Source organism: Salmo salar, chromosome 26 (assembly GCF_965601325.2).
Source record: "Salmo salar chromosome 26, fSalSal1, whole genome shotgun sequence".
NCBI lineage: Eukaryota > Metazoa > Chordata > Actinopteri > Salmoniformes > Salmonidae > Salmo > Salmo salar.
Genome location: NC_138316.1, coordinates 29,877,501 through 29,893,071, shown reverse-complemented (window position 1 = coordinate 29,893,071; position 15,571 = coordinate 29,877,501). Strand labels below are relative to the sequence as shown.

The window sequence follows — 15,571 nt, the reverse complement described above, 5'->3', positions numbered from 1 at the left end:
AGAGGAAGAAGAGGAGGAGTAGGGAAAGAAGAAGAGAGGAGACTGAGAGCTGCCCATCTTCTCTGTGAGGAAGGAAGGAAGATGATTGAAGTCGATCCCAGTCTTAAGCACTAGCCCTGTTCTCTGAAGAATAATACAGTCAATCACATATTATGGCCAATAATATTTCAATATCTCAAAGTCCAGATGGCATCTGATTTTCAGTGATGGTAAATTGTGACAAGTTATGGGGACATGAAAGTTTGAAATAAATACTTGAAAAATGTAGACACACACACACACGCACACTCGCACGCACGCACGCACGCACGCACACACACACACACACACACACACACACACACACACACACACACACACACACACACATAGCGAAACAGGGTGTAATATAATAATCCTCTGTGTTTGAGGAGACTTCAAGGATAGGGAGGCGACCCCATGCCGAGGCATTTAATGTGTGTGTGTGTGTGTGTGTGTGTGTGTGTGTGTGTGTGTGTGTGTGTGTGTGTGTGTGTGTGTGTGTGTGTGTGTGTGTGTGTGTGTGTGTGTGTGTGTGTGTGTGTGTGTGTATCCCACTGTTTGCCTTTGAGCAGACAGGGCTGTGCTACACTCTTAGGACAGTGTGATCCGGACGTGAGTAAAAGGCCTATTAGGGAGGGAGACAGAGGAGAGGAAGGAAGCTTTACTACCATGCTGCTCTTCTGTTTTCACAACCCTCACACAACTACCAGGAGACTGGGGCTAACAAAACAACAGAGGACTGGTCCCTCCCTGGGTTGAGGAAGGTATCTCAGTCAGACCTCTCTGGTAGGAATGGCAGGGGGTAGTTGTAGGATGTGTCCACTGTGAGAGCCCAGCATACGTGGGGACCAAGGGTGGGGCAAACAACCATGAGCCTATAGAGTCTTAGTATGCTTAACACACACCTTGACTTAAACCTCCACATTATATTTGACCTCCACAGACTCCGTATGGGAGGCATAGAGGTGGGCCAAAACAAAACAGCAAGGGTAGGATAAACACATACTGACCTACACCAATCAGAATAGGAGCAAGGGTCAGCCCCTGTGGCCAGAAGCTACACTTCCTGATCAGCAGGCCTGACACACTGGACATCTGACCTTCGACCCCATATCTCACCTGGGTCCCAGAGTCCCTGCTCTCCTACTCTCTGGGGTCAGGGCTGTTTCCAGTGTCAGAGGTCAGAGATGACACAGCATTCCTGTGTTTGTCTGGGGGTGTGGGGCGAGGCAAGTGCTGTACATCAGCGGAATCTTGTCCCACAGGAAGTCAATTGTGTATGCGTGTGTGTGTGTGTGTGTATGAGTGCGTGTGCATGTATATGTGTGTGTGTGTGTGTGTGCGTGCGTGTGTGTGTGTATGGGTGCGTGTGCGTGCGCGCGTGTGTGTTTGTGCGTGCGTGTGTGTGTGTGTGTGTGTGTGTGTGTGTGTGTGTGTGTGTGTGTGTGTGTGTGTGTGTGTGTGTGTGTGTGTGTGTGTGTGTGTGTGTGTGTGTGTGCGGACTGTGGTGTGGTGTGGGTTATGTGGTCTTATTTTTTCAAGACAGAGATTTTTTTATTTTCTTCACAGATATTGATTTTTCTTCCTTCACATGCATCATCAATATTAATATGAACATTCATTTTGGCCTATGTAGATACTGCTAAACTGGAATGGAGGGGGGAGAAAAAAGATTGAGCGGATTTTAAAATAAATGCATCAAGGAGGCCATACCAAACGAGCCCATCAGTATGATCCATAATGGATCAGAATGACAGAGTATGGAGTCTGTGCTGCTCCTGGTGTGTGTGTGTGTGTGTGTGTGTGTGTGTGTGTGTGTGTGTGTGTGTGTGTGTGTGTGTGTGTGTGTGTGTGTGTGTGTGTGTGTGTGTGTGTGTGTGTGTGTGTGTGTGTGTGTGTGTGTGTGGGTGGTTGCATGCCTGCTGACAAATGACCAGACACAACCTTTACAGCTGACCTACACAGAAAAAAACAGCCCACAAAAAAAAATACGGAAAAAATCCATGCAGCCAAAGTAAAAGCGCCTCTCGTCTGATGAGTGATGTTAAACAACAACTGGACTACCAGGCAATTAACATGATTAGAGTGCAGTGTATTGTAGACTTTAGTGTTCCCCCTTCCCTCCCTCTCCACCTACTCCAGTCTGTACACTCACACACATACACACATACACACACACACACACACACACACACACACACACACACACACACACACACACACACACACACACACACACACACACACACACACACACACACACACACACACTCACGCACACACACACACACACACACACTCCTCCATTGGGCCCAGTGCTCATTATCATACATGCTTTAACAGGCCGGCGAGGCTGCTGGGCCCTGTCAATGCTCTCCACTTTATTTATTAGTAAACAGAAACAGATGGGGAGGAGGAGGTGGTATTGACTAACCAAAGCCTTTTAAACAGGAATCAATGACAGGGGTGGAGCACTGAGACAGGGGCATTAACTCTGTAATATGGGGTTATGAGATGACTGGGTTGTTTAACCACTAGTGGGCTGTGTGGCTCAGTGGAGTAGTGACTAGATAGAAGGCTAACATGACTATTGGCTACATGGGGGAGTGGGGGGGGGGGGTGCGACACGCGAGCCAGCAATTGCTGACAACAGATTTATAAGCGGAGGCATTGCAGGATTGATCCCATTGATTAGCGGTTCTATTTTAGTGCCAGAAAAGCATTATCGGGGAGATGGCTTATGGGGCTGTTGTTGGAGGGAGGTTTGATCGGGAGCCGTGGCAGTCGTGTGCTGGTGACAGGGTTGGGTCCTGTACCGTGGACAGCCCCCCTGTGGACTGACACACCACACCTCTCTATACTTCAACAGTCTCTAGCTGTGAGTGAAAGGAGGAGACGCTTTGTAACTGTGTGTGGTTACTGTGTCTGATACATCATCCAGGACATAGGACTTCCAGGAAGAGTAGGGTCCACATATCAACAAGATATACTGACCCCTCTCATATCATTACTGATGATTTACAGCATTACATCACTGAGGGGCCAGGAGAGCAGACAGAGTTAACAGACATATTAGTAGTAGATACAGAGTGATACATGAAGGTAGGAGGCACAGAGAGAGGTGAAAAGTGGGTAGAGAAAGAGAGAGAGCGAAAGAGAGAAAGAGAGAGAGAGAGAAAGAGAGAAAGAGAGAGAGAAACATAGAGGGAGAGAAAAAGAAAGAGAGAGAGAGAGAGAAAGAGAGAGAGAGAAACATAGAGGGAGAGAAAAAGAAAGAGAGAGAGAGAGAGAGAGAGAGAGAAGAGAGAGAGAGAGAGAGAGAGAGAAAGAAAGAAAGAGAGAGAGAAAGAGAGAGAGACCTAAGTAGAAGCCAGACAGAGAAAGACATACAGTACAGTCAAAAGTTTGGACACACCTACTCATTCAAGGGTTTTTTCTTTACATTGTAGAATAATAGTGAAGACATCAAACCTATGGAATAACAGATATGGAATCATATAGTAACCAAAAAAGTGTTAAACAAATTGTATATTTGAGATTCTTCAAAGTAGCCACTCTTTGCCTTGATGACAGCTTTGCACACTCTTGGCATTCTCTCGACCAGCTTCATGAGGTAGTCACCTGGAATGCATTTCAATTAACATGTGTGCCTTGTTAAAAGTTAATTTATGGCATTTTTTTCCTTCTTAATGCGTTTGAGCCAATCAGTTGTGTTGTGACAACTTAGGGGTGGTATACAGAAGATAGCCCTATTTGGTAAAAGACCGAGTCCATATTATGGCAAGAACAGCTCAAATAAGCAGAGAAACGACAGTCCATCATTACTTTAAGGCATGAATGTCAGTCAATACGGAATAACTTTGAAAGTTTCTTCAAGTGCAGTTACAAAAACCATCAAACGCTATGATGAAACTGGCTCTCACAAGGACCGCCACAGGAAAGGAAGACCCAGAGTTACCTCTGCTGCAGAGGATATGTTCATTATAGTTACCAGCCTCAGATTGCAGCCCAAATAAATGCTTCACAGAGTTCAAGTAACAGACACATCTCAACATCAACTGTTTAGAGGAGACTGCATGAATCAGGCCTTCATGGTCGAATTGCTGCAAAGAAACCACTACTAAAGGACACCAATAATAAGAAGAGACTTGTTTGGGTCAAGAAACGTGAGCAATGGACATTAGACCGGTGGAAATCTGTCCTTTGGTCTGATGAGTCCACATTTGAGATTTTTCGTTCCAACTGCCATGTCTTTGTGAGAGGCAGAGTAGGTGAACGGATGATCTCTGCATGTGTGGTTCCCACCTTGAAGCATGGAGGAGGAGGTGTGATGGTGTGGGCGTGCTTTGCTGGTGACACTGTCAGTGATTTATTTAGAATTCAAGGCGCGTTTAACCAGCATGGCTACCATAGCATTCTGCAGCGATACACCATCCCATCTGGTTTGCGCTTAGTGGGACTATCATTTGTTTTTTGACAGGACAATGACCCAATACACCTCCAGGCTGTGTAAGGGCTATTTGACCAAGAAGAAGAATGATGGAGTGCTGCATCAGATGACCTGGCCTCCGCAATCACCTGACCTCAACCTAATTGAGATGGTTTGGGATGAGTTGGACCACAGAGTGAAGGAAAAGCAGCTAACAAGTGCATAGCATATGTGGGAACTCCTTCAAGACTGTTGGAAAAGCGTTGCAGGTGTAGCTGGTTGAGAGAATGCCAAGAGTGTGCAAAGCTGTCATCAAGCAAAAGGTGGCTACTTTGAAGAATCTCAAATGTAAAATATTTTGAATTGCTTAACACTTTTTTGGTTAGTACATGATTCCATATGTGTTATTTCATAGTTTTGATGTCTTCACTATTATTCTACAATGTAGAAAGCAGTAAAAATAAAGAAAAACCCTTGAATGAGTAGGTGTGTCCAAACTTTGACTGGTAGTATATGTGTGCAGTAGGATCATTGCCTTTCTCCAGGAGGATAATGTGTCTCCAGGAGGATCATTGTGTCTCCAGGAGGATCATTGTGTGTCTCCAGGAAGATAATTGTGTGTCTCCAGGAGGCTCATTGTGTGTGTCTCTCCAGGAGGATCATTGTGTGTGTGTCTCCAGGAGGATCATTGTGTGTGTCTCTCCAGGAGGATCATTGTGTGTGTGTCTCCAGGAGGATCATTGTGTGTGTCTCTCCAGGAGGATCATTGTGTGTCTCCAGGAGTGTCATTGTGTGTGTGTCTCCAGGAGGCTCATTGTGTGTGTCTCCAGGAGGATCATTGTGTGTCTCCAGGAGGATCATTGTGTGTGTGTCTCCAGGAGGATCATTGTGTGTGTCTCTCCAGGAGGATCATTGTGTGTGTCTCTCCAGGAGGATCATTGTGTGTCTCCAGGAGGATCATTGTGTGTCTCCAGGAGGGTCATTGTGTGTGTGTCTCCAGGAGGATCATTGTGTGTGTCTCCAGGAGGGTCATTGTGTGTGTGTCTCCAGGAGGGTCATTGTGTGTGTCTCTCCAGGAGGGTCATTGTGTGTGTGTCTCCAGGAGGATCATTGTGTGTGTATCCAGGAGGGTCATTGTGTGTGTGTCTCCAGGAGGGTCATTGTGTGTGTCTCTCCAGGAGGGTCATTGTGTGTATGTCTCCAGGAGGATCATTGTGTGTGTCTCCAGGAGGATCATTGTGTGTGTGTCTCCAGGAGGGTCATTGTGTGTGTCTCCAGGAGGATCATTGTGTGTATCCAGGAGGGTCATTGTGTGTGTGTCTCCAGGAGGGTCATTGTGTGTGTCTCTCCAGGAGGATCATTGTGTGTGTGTCTCCAGGAGGATCATTGTGTGTGTATCCAGGAGGATCATTGTGTGTCTCCAGGAGGATCATTGTGTGTCTCCAGGAGGATCATTGTGTGTCTCCAGGAGGGTCATTGTGTGTGTGTCTCCAGGAGGATCATTGTGTGTGTGTCTCCAGGAGGATAATTGTTTGTGTCTCCAGGAGGATCATTGTGTGTGTGTCTCCAGGAGGATCATTGTGTGTGTGTGTCTCCAGGAGGGTCATTGTGTGTGTCTCCAGGAGGAACATTGTGTGTATCCAGGAGGGTCATTGTGTGTGTGTCTCCAGGAGGGTCATTGTGTGTGTCTCTCCAGGAGGATCATTGTGTGTGTGTCTCCAGGAGGATCATTGTGTGTGTCTCCAGGAGGAAAATTGTGTGTATCCAGGAGGATCATTGTGTTTCTCCAGGAGGAACAGTGCTAAGCTATGCTGCAGTCAGAGGTCATCGCCATCATCTCTATTAATGAGCTTTATCATTAGACAGCTCTGTGCTGTAATCCAATATGGGACGACACACACACACACACATGCACACACACATGCACACACACACACTCACATACAACCCCTACTGCCCAGCACAGGGACTGAGCCTCAGTGAGCCCAGGCCTTAAACCACCCCCTGGAAGGCAATTAAGAGTTTAACCTGGATGCAGCCTGGAGAATCCAGAGAGAGACTCCTCAGTCTACAGTCAAATAGAGCAGGACACAGCAGAAAGAGATAGTTGCAGGAGAGATGGAGAGGTTGTGGAGAGAGGAAGAAAGAGAGAGGAAGAGAGACAGACATGGAGAGAGAGAAACGGAGAGAGACAAAGAGAGATGGAGAGGGTGTGGAGAAAGGAAGAAAGAGAGAGAGAGGGAGAGGGAGAGAGAGGGAGAGATGGAGAGATGGACACGAGAGAGAGAAAAGGAGAGAGAGAGAGAGAGAGAGAGAGAGAGAGAGAGAGAGAGAGAGAGAGAGAGAGAGAACGATATTCGTTAGGGAAAGAGAGCAAAATCAACAAAGATGGGACAAGAGCCAGAAGAAGAGGTTGAGCGAGTTAGAGCGAGGGAGCGGGGTAGAGAGAGATAGAGATAGGTAGAGAGATAGCGATAGGTAGAGAGAGAGCAGCAGTGCTAGGCTAAGCTCAGTGCAGTCAGAGTACACAGCATCGCCTGGCTGAGAGAAAGGTCATCCCCTCATCCTCTCCAAGGACTTCCTTAAATAAAGTCTCCTATCCTGCACTTTCTTGAGCAAACAACCTCCTCCGTTCTTTATTAACTAAATATGAGCCACTCTGACCGGGGGACAAAAATTCAATATTTTCCCCACCAAATATTTAAACCAAGCAAATAAACAGATAAATAAATAGACCTCCCCTGCTGACGGAGGAGGACGGCCAGCCCTCTGGATGTAATTTGACGGCCCAGTTATTTGGAGGGCCAGAGCCCACAGCTACTCATTTGAGGACCTGTCAATCAAAGGAAGAGCGAAAAGCGACGCCGGTGTTGTCGCCATGGAGGTGTGTGTGGAAGGTGTGTGTGTGTTTCTGTGCGTGTTGTCACACACATCCTTCTTCAAGGTTGGAGCAGATAAGGTGAGCATCTCTCCTTATGAATACATCACACCATCCCCCTCCTCTCCTCCCTCTCCTCTCATCCCCCCCTCCTCTCCTCCCTCTCCTCTCATCCCCCCTCCTCTCCTCCCTCTCTCCTCTCCTCCTCTCATTCCCCCTCCTCTCCTCCTCTCATCCCCCCCTCCTCTTCACCCTCTCCTCTCATCCCCCTCCTCTCCTCCTCTCATCCCCCTCCTCTCATCCCCCCCTCCTCTCCTCCTCTCCTCCTCTCATCCCCCCCTCCCCTCCTCCCTCTCTCCTCTCCACCTCTCATCCCCCCTCCTCTCCTCCCTCTCCTCTCCTCCTCTCATCCCCCCTCCTCTCCTCCCTCTCTCCTCTCCTCCTCTCATCCCACCTCCTCTCCTCCCTCTCTCCTCTCCTCCTCTCATCCCCTCTCCTCCCCCTCCTCTCCTCTCCTCTCCTCCCCCCTCCTCTCCTCCTCTCATCCCCCCCTCCTCTCCTCCCTCTCCTCTCCTCCAGTCATCCCCCCTCCTCTCCTCCCTCTCTCCTCTCCTCCCCCTCCTCTCCTCTCCTCCCTCTCTCCTCACCTCCTCTCATCCCCTCCTCCTCTCCTCTCCTCCCTCTCTCCTCTCCTCCCCCCTCCTCTCCCCCTCTCTCCTCACCTCCTCTCATCCCCTCCTCCTCTCCTCCCTCTCTCCTCTCCTCCTCTCATCCCCCTCTCTGGGCCACCTATCAAAACATCTTCATGCTGGCCTAATAGCCGGAGCCTTCATCGCATTGTGTTCGCTGTCCAGGAGATGCATTAAACATGATGACCGTGAGAGAGAAGAGAGGTGCAGCGGCAGAGAGAGTGACTTGTCTCGGCTAATTCCACCCGGCTGATTAAGTTTTAAACCGTCACTTCATGCCCGCCCTCTCTGGGGAAACTCACAACGCTTTTAGTTTCTTTTTTTCTCATCTAAAAAGGCTGTTTTCTCTCTCTCTCTGGCCAGCCGGTCAGGCAGGCATGGAGGAAGAGGCCAATGGCATCAAACGGGCATATTAGATGAGATTTTTGATATTTTTGTTCAGTGTAGATGATGACTCAATTATGCCTGGCTTCTCATTGCTGTGCTATCTTGGCATAAGTAAATAGAGCCATTCTAATCCCATTAATATCACAACAGAAAAAAAACAAATGTATGAAATGTATGCATTCACTACTGTAAGTCGCTCTGGATAAGAGCGTCTGCTAAATGACTAAAATGTAAAATGTAAATGTAATTAATATGGATGGCAGAGCGCTAACTAAGCTAACACCGCTAACTAAGCTAACACCGCTAACTAGGCTAACTAGACTAACACCGCTAACTAGGTTAACGCCGCTAAGGAAGTGATACAGAAATAAGCACAAATGCTACAAACCAACTCAGGGGAACCGGGCTCAAAAATGAGCTGTGAATCTGAATGAGAGAGGAGAGGGAAGTAGTGGAGGTCTCTCTGGCCAGGCCCTCAGACAGGCAGAGCCAAGAGGAAAAGCTTGTCAAGCTGAAGACTTAGAGTGGTTACCAGAGTGATGGAAATGGTAATGTTTTGGAGCAGCAGGCCTCTGGAGCTAAGGGGTCTAGGGCTGGACATGTCCACTGAAGACCCAGCCGGGGAGTTGAGGAAAAAGTGGGTCAGAGGACTTCAGAGCCACTAGTGAAGATCAAGGCTGGAGAGAGAGAGGCCCTGTAGGACAGACAGGCTGGTGACCAGAGCCAGGCCACAGCAGTGTCCCACAAACATCATATATGCTACTGTTTGATCTGCTTTCCCACCCACGCACGCACGCACGCACGCACGCACGCACGCACACACACACACACACACACACACACACAGACACACACACACACACACACACCTTGCCCTCTGGAACTCATTAAAGCCAATAAGCTCTTGCGATCAACAACAATGCTTAACTTAGACTTCCACAAACAGTGCTACCACATTCATCCTAATACTTACTGAACTGAGTGCTTGTGAAACTGTTAGAAGCCATACAGACCCACACACAGACGATGTGAAGTCTAGGGGATGGTTTGTTTTACTTTGAAAAGAGGTTTTGGAATTCAGCAACCCATCTGACCTGGTTGGGCCTTGCAAGGCTGGTAACACTGCTGGGGGTGGAAGAGAGACGCGTGTGTGTGTGTGTGTGTGTGTGTGTGTGTGTGTGTGTGTGTACAGAGGGCCTATCTCCTAATGAGCTGGTAGACAGAGTTTAGGGTTTTGACTGGCCCTCTCATTCCGTTAGCAGAGAAACAGGACCTGTATTATGTGCTGATCATGTGGAGGCTCGAGGCTCCCCTGTTTCTCTACCTGCCTCAGTAGTCTAATGCTTCTGGGCCTAGCATGGGAGCATGGAGGGGCTGCTCTGGGGAGCTATTGTCACAGACTATAACCCACTCATCAGTCAAGTCAAGAGAGGGTGAATTGATAAGGCAGACGATGAAGAACAAACAAAAGTCAGTGAAGATGTTGAAATATCTTCTCCATGAGGAATTAGGATTGATGGAGATGAAACCACTGCAATTTTTAAAGCCATGATATTGGTACAAATAAAACTTTACATTTTACAGTATGTCATCAATTAGTTAGAATAGGTCAATAAGTCAATGTTGTGTCGTCGTGTTGACTGGTGCTGGTCTCTGTCATTGATAAATGATCATGGGCCAGCCCACTGCTGACAGAGACCTCTGAGTAGTGATACCATCTACCCCTGACTCCTACTATTACTACTGCCTAGGGCCACCAACCAGCATACAGACCATGTGCACGCACACACAAACACTCACTTCCAAACCCCCCTTTCACCCAATCCCTGGCTACACACACACACACACACAAAAAGGGATATGACCCCAAACCGATACTTTCCACAACACACACCTGGTTATTTTGTCTTCCCTGCCACCAATTGTTGGTTTAATTGAGGCTGGGTTGGTCTGTTGCCTGCTGACCTGGCCAGAACAATCCATACCTGTGCCTCCCCTCTAGCACAATGTAATTGTCTCTACAATTGGGGCCTTTTCCCAGCAGCCCCGGGGTCCGGCCTGGCAGGGGGACAGTATATACCCAGCTAGGCCCATCCATCACTCAGTCACTCAGCCACTACAGGAAGTAGTTAACATGGCTGACCTATGGGGCTGTTGGACAGGGGAAAACACACAGAACAATGGCCATACTTCATCATCATCTAACCCCACGTACATCAATCAATCAGTCTGCTGTGTTTGCTCAACTAATACAGCTGGTTCACTCTTGGATCAGGGAGGGAGGGAGGGGGTGAGAGAGAGAGAGAGAGAGATAGAGACAGAGAGAGGATGATTATGTTAGTGTTTTGTACATGACTCTTCTACATAGAGTCATTGTTAGATCCCACTGAGGTGGTGGGTATCACTATACATGGGTGGTTACCTCAGTACTATACTACATGGAGCTAGCTGTATCTAGGCCAGGGTTAAGGGTTGAGAGTGTGCATGGCCTTAGGTAGTTGGGTAGAGCAGTGAGACAGGTCTCCATGGTTGTAACTTAGCTACAGTAGACTCTTTCCTCAGCTTGGCTGGGCTTGTGGCTTCAACTGACTGTGTAAACCCAGCAGGCCCTTCCTGGCGGGAGAGGCCTATAAACCTGCATATAGGTGTATTATTATTTTATGAGTAATTATTCAGTTAAAAAGTAATTTCTACACACCGGTAGTGTGAAACAGCAGCCCTTACATTTAGCTATAGAGACAATCAGTTCCAATTATAACTACCCTTCAAAATATGAACTTTTATTGGCTGTGTTCATGACTAAATGAAATAAATATACAGAAGAAATACTCTTCTCGTTTAATGTCTAATATACAGTCACGTACAGTACATCATAGTAGAGAGAGACAGAATGGCCCGTCTATCTGCCTTACAGAGACATGGCTAGGGCTGGGACGGCCTGGCAGAGTAAGTCGATGGAAACCCAGGCGTTAGTTGTGCTGCAGACACACTTGGGCTAATTTGTTTGCCAGTGAAATAGGCTAAAGAGGCCAGTAAATAACAGGACTTTGTACAGATGGCTGCCAGGGCATCCCATCTATCTGGCAGGGAGAAAGAGAGGCCAGGCGGTGACAGGGCATTCAGGCCAGAGAACTGTAACTCACACTCACCTGACAAATGAGTCTCAATTCACTGCTCAAATACACTCCAGGAAAAGGTAAAACACACTTAGCCTACTTACAGCCTGGTAAATGGAATGTGTACATGTGTAAATGTGCATGCATGCACGCACAAAAGCACGGGCACACACACACAAATACACACACAGACACACGCACAGACACGTGGCGAGGCCAAAGTGAGATACAGTGTGATGATGAACATGATGCAGGAGCCTTGGACCCAACAGAGAGCACCACACAGAGAGCACCACACAGAGAGCAGAGGGTCATAAAACACTGCCTTGGTTTATTTACTGCCTTCCTAAAGCTTCAGACAGACAAGCTGAGCTGTGAAACAGAGAGCACATAGTTGTTCAACTCAACAATACAGCCAGTATACAATCTCAACCTCAGTCAACATACAAAAAGATTAAGCAAGAGAACAACATTTTGGCAACCGTTAACATCTGAAATCGGAAAAACTTCCAGAAGTAAAAAACAACTTTGAGAAGTGCATTTATAACACTATATATCAGTTCTACTTCCTGTTGATATAGATAGATATCTAAAGAAATTGGTAACACTTCATTTGAACTAAACACCATGATCTCTTCATAACCCTTCATAAAAATGTTCTAACCATGTTATAAAGCTTCATACCACGAGTCATAACTTGTCAACACATGCCATAAAGCTTCAGTTTTGACAACGACACAAGCTATGAAGCGTTATGACATGCTTACAACATTATTATACAGGCATTATGGTGGCTAGTTCAAATAAAGCCGGGCTGCCCAATTGCGGCCCGCGGTTTTTTAGAATTCCCAAGTATTCCCACGCATAATAGAGAGACAATTAATCGTGTACAAACGTAAGCAAGGTTTGAAATTATTATGTTTTAGTCAAATATTATATCTGTTTGGGATTCTTGGGGTCAATTTGCAGTCTAAAAATGATTTGTAATTCGTCCCGCGGCTGAATCTAGTTGATGATCCCTGAAATAAAGTGTTACCAAGAACTAAAAAAGAAGGCTGCTCTGCTTGGCTTTGACAACAATCCCATTTCCACCCATAGCTTCTCTTTCCTGGCTGGTTTTGTCAGAAGCCGTGGATCTGAGTTTCTGGCCTGCAGCGCTACAGGGAAAGTGGTGCTCTACACGCTTTAAGACTAATTAAAAACCATTGAACAGCTGCAATTATGAAGAGAGAGTGGCAGTTGGGATGGGGATCCTTCTATCAGCCACACATTATAGTAGCGGTCTGTCTGGGCTGCCTTTCAGTCCTACAGTAACTGTCTGCCTGGGCTGCCTTTCAGTCCTACAGTAACTGTCTGTCTGGGCTGCCTTTCAGTCCTACAGTAGCTGTCTGCCTGGGCTGCCTTTCAGTCCTACAGTAGCTGTCTGTCTGGGCTGCCTTTCAGCCCTACAGTAACTGTCTGTCTGGGCTGCCTTTCAGTCCTACAGTAGCTGTCTGCCTGGGCTGCCTTTCAGTCCTACAGTAACTGTCTGCCTGGGCTGCCTTTCAGACCTACAGTAGCTGTCTGTCTGGGCTGCCTTTCAGCCCTAAATAAACTGTCTGCCTGGGCTGCCTTTCAGCCCTACAGTAACTGTCTGCCTGGGCTGCCTTTCAGTCCTACAGTAACTGTCTGTCTGGGCTGCCTTTCAGTCCTACAGTAGCTGTCTGCCTGGGCTGCCTTTCAGTCCTACAGTAACTGTCTGCCTGGGCTGCCTTTCAGACCTACAGTAGCTGTCTGTCTGGGCTGCCTTTCAGCCCTAAATAAACTGTCTGCCTGGGCTGCCTTAGCGGTCTGTCTGGGCTGCCTTTCAGACCTACAGTAGCTGTCTGCCTGGGCTGCCTTTCAGTCCTACAGTAGCTGTCTGCCTGGGCTGCCTTTCAGACCTACAGTAGCTGTCTGTCTGGGCTGCCTTTCAGCCCTACAGTAGCTGTCTGCCTGGGCTGCCTTTCAGACCTACAGTAGCTGTCTGTCTGGGCTGCCTTTCAGTCCTACAGTAACTGTCTGCCTGGGCTGCCTTTCAGACCTACAGTAGCTGTCTGCCTGGGCTGCCTTTCAGTCCTACAGTAGCTGTCTGTCTGGGCTGCCTTTCAGCCCTACAGTAGCTGTCTGTCTGGGCTGCCTTTCAGCCCTACAGTAGCTGTCTGCCTGGGCTGCCTTTCAGTCCTACAGTAGCTGTCTGTCTGGGCTGCCTTTCAGCCCTACAGTAGCTGTCTGCCTGGGCTGCCTTTCAGCCCTACAGTAGCTGTCTGTCTGGGCTGCCTTTCAGCCCTACAGTAGCTGTCTGCCTGGGCTGCCTTTCAGTCCTACAGTAGCTGTCTGCCTGGGCTGCCTTTCAGACCTACAGTAGCTGTCTGTCTGGGCTGCCTTTCAGTCCTACAGTAGCTGTCTGTCTGGGCTGCCTTTCAGACCTACAGAGCAGACTAGAGACAGGCCTGCAGACAGAGGCCTGCCTACTAGAACCTAGAGGCCTACTAGACTCTGATGTCCTTTCCTCTCTAACACAAACATCTCCCAGCCCTGCTACAGGCCCTATCCCTATCATACTGCTTCACACATATACAATATCACATACTGTAAATACTGCAGTGACACACATTCAACCAAACACACACACACACACACACACACTTTAGATAAACACTTTCAGTCACATCGTGGTAACACAAAGTCATGCCCTGTGAGATTCTGAACAAGAAAGTTGTGAAGTAGAGGAAGTGAATGGACATTAGGATACAACAGTATAATTAGAACAACATTGAGTTAGAAACAGAAAGTATAAATGTACTCCAGATATAGGATTTTAATTTGATCACCCTGTTGTTGCAGGAAATTTCCTGCACTGCAGGAAATGCAAACCTGTAGTGTATTCAAGGTTTAAAAGGATTTCTGAAGTTTGTAATTTCCACTTGAAAATGTCAGACTTGGTCTGCCCTAAGTAAAAATGTATCAACCCCTACAAAAATGTCCATTAATTATAATCCACCCCATAATTCACATTTCCTGTTGCTGCAGGATAATTTTGTTGCTGTGAGAAACTGGTCAAATTAAGATCCTACATCTGTATGACTATTTGTCATATCCATACACAAAGCTGGTTAAATGTAGAAAAGAAGCAGAACATTCATTGAAATAATACATTCCTACACATTCAGTTTTAATTCTGCAGGTTATCCACATTACCATTGTGAGACTAGCTCCAATATCAGCTATAGCATGTTAGCAAAGCACTACTCAGGGTTCCATCCTCATGTTGCAGCCATGTTGGGTCCATCCAAGCAAAGCTAGATGCGACTGGTTTGGGTGGGGCGAGGTACAGGGTTAGGTGGGGTGGGGAAGTGTACCCCCAGTGGAGGACGTTGACACCATCAGGAGTTGGTAGGTCCTGTTCTCCTCCTCTGTCGTCTGTCCTCACGATAGAGGCTGTTCAGATGACGGGGTGACTCTCTCGCTCTCTTCCTCCTTCTCTTTTCTTTGTGTCCCATCCATCACATCCTGACAGGGGGAAAGAAAACACAAGCCCAGTCATTCCTCCATCCCTCTATTCACAGCCCATCCAGTCACTCACTCCGTCTGTATGACACCAAGTCATTGAGATGTCAGAGTGCAGGCAGGGCCGGAACACGGCCACACACTGTAATTGACACTGACTGAAGGAGCCAAAGTCTGCATTCCAAATGGCACCCTATTACCCTTATAGTGGGCTACTCTGGACCAGGGCCCATAGGTATCGGGTCAAATGGAGCGCGCTACATGGGGAATAGGATGTCATTTGGGAAACATCTAATGAGCCAAGCAGAGAGCCATGGTGGCTATGAAAAGGCCAGCGTACTGCAGAGTAATGTCTGCTGAGTTTAAATGCCAACAGGATGGGATAATTCAACTGTATTTATGACTAAGGAAGAGAACGGCTGACCAGAGAGGCAGCAGTTACAGAAAAGAGGGTGGTGGCAACACCACGTAGGTCTATGAAGGAGATGGTTAAGTATTGTTGTATGGTGACAGGACAATCAAG

The 15,571-nt window shown here is 47.5% G+C and overlaps 1 protein-coding gene across 2 annotated transcripts in view; it reads right to left on the bottom strand.

The window, feature by feature from the left end:
* Positions 1-11,831: 11,831 nt before the first annotated feature.
* The window catches only part of LOC106587595 (FTO alpha-ketoglutarate dependent dioxygenase), a 177,952-nt gene continuing 174,212 nt past the window's right edge, over positions 11,832-15,571 (bottom strand). For both annotated transcript variants that reach the window (XM_014176154.3, XM_014176157.3), the window contains exon 10: positions 11,832-15,051. In XM_014176154.3, the coding sequence (XP_014031629.3) occupies positions 15,045-15,051 (7 nt within the window). In that variant the 3' untranslated portion in view covers positions 11,832-15,044. The remainder of the gene's footprint in view (positions 15,052-15,571) is intronic.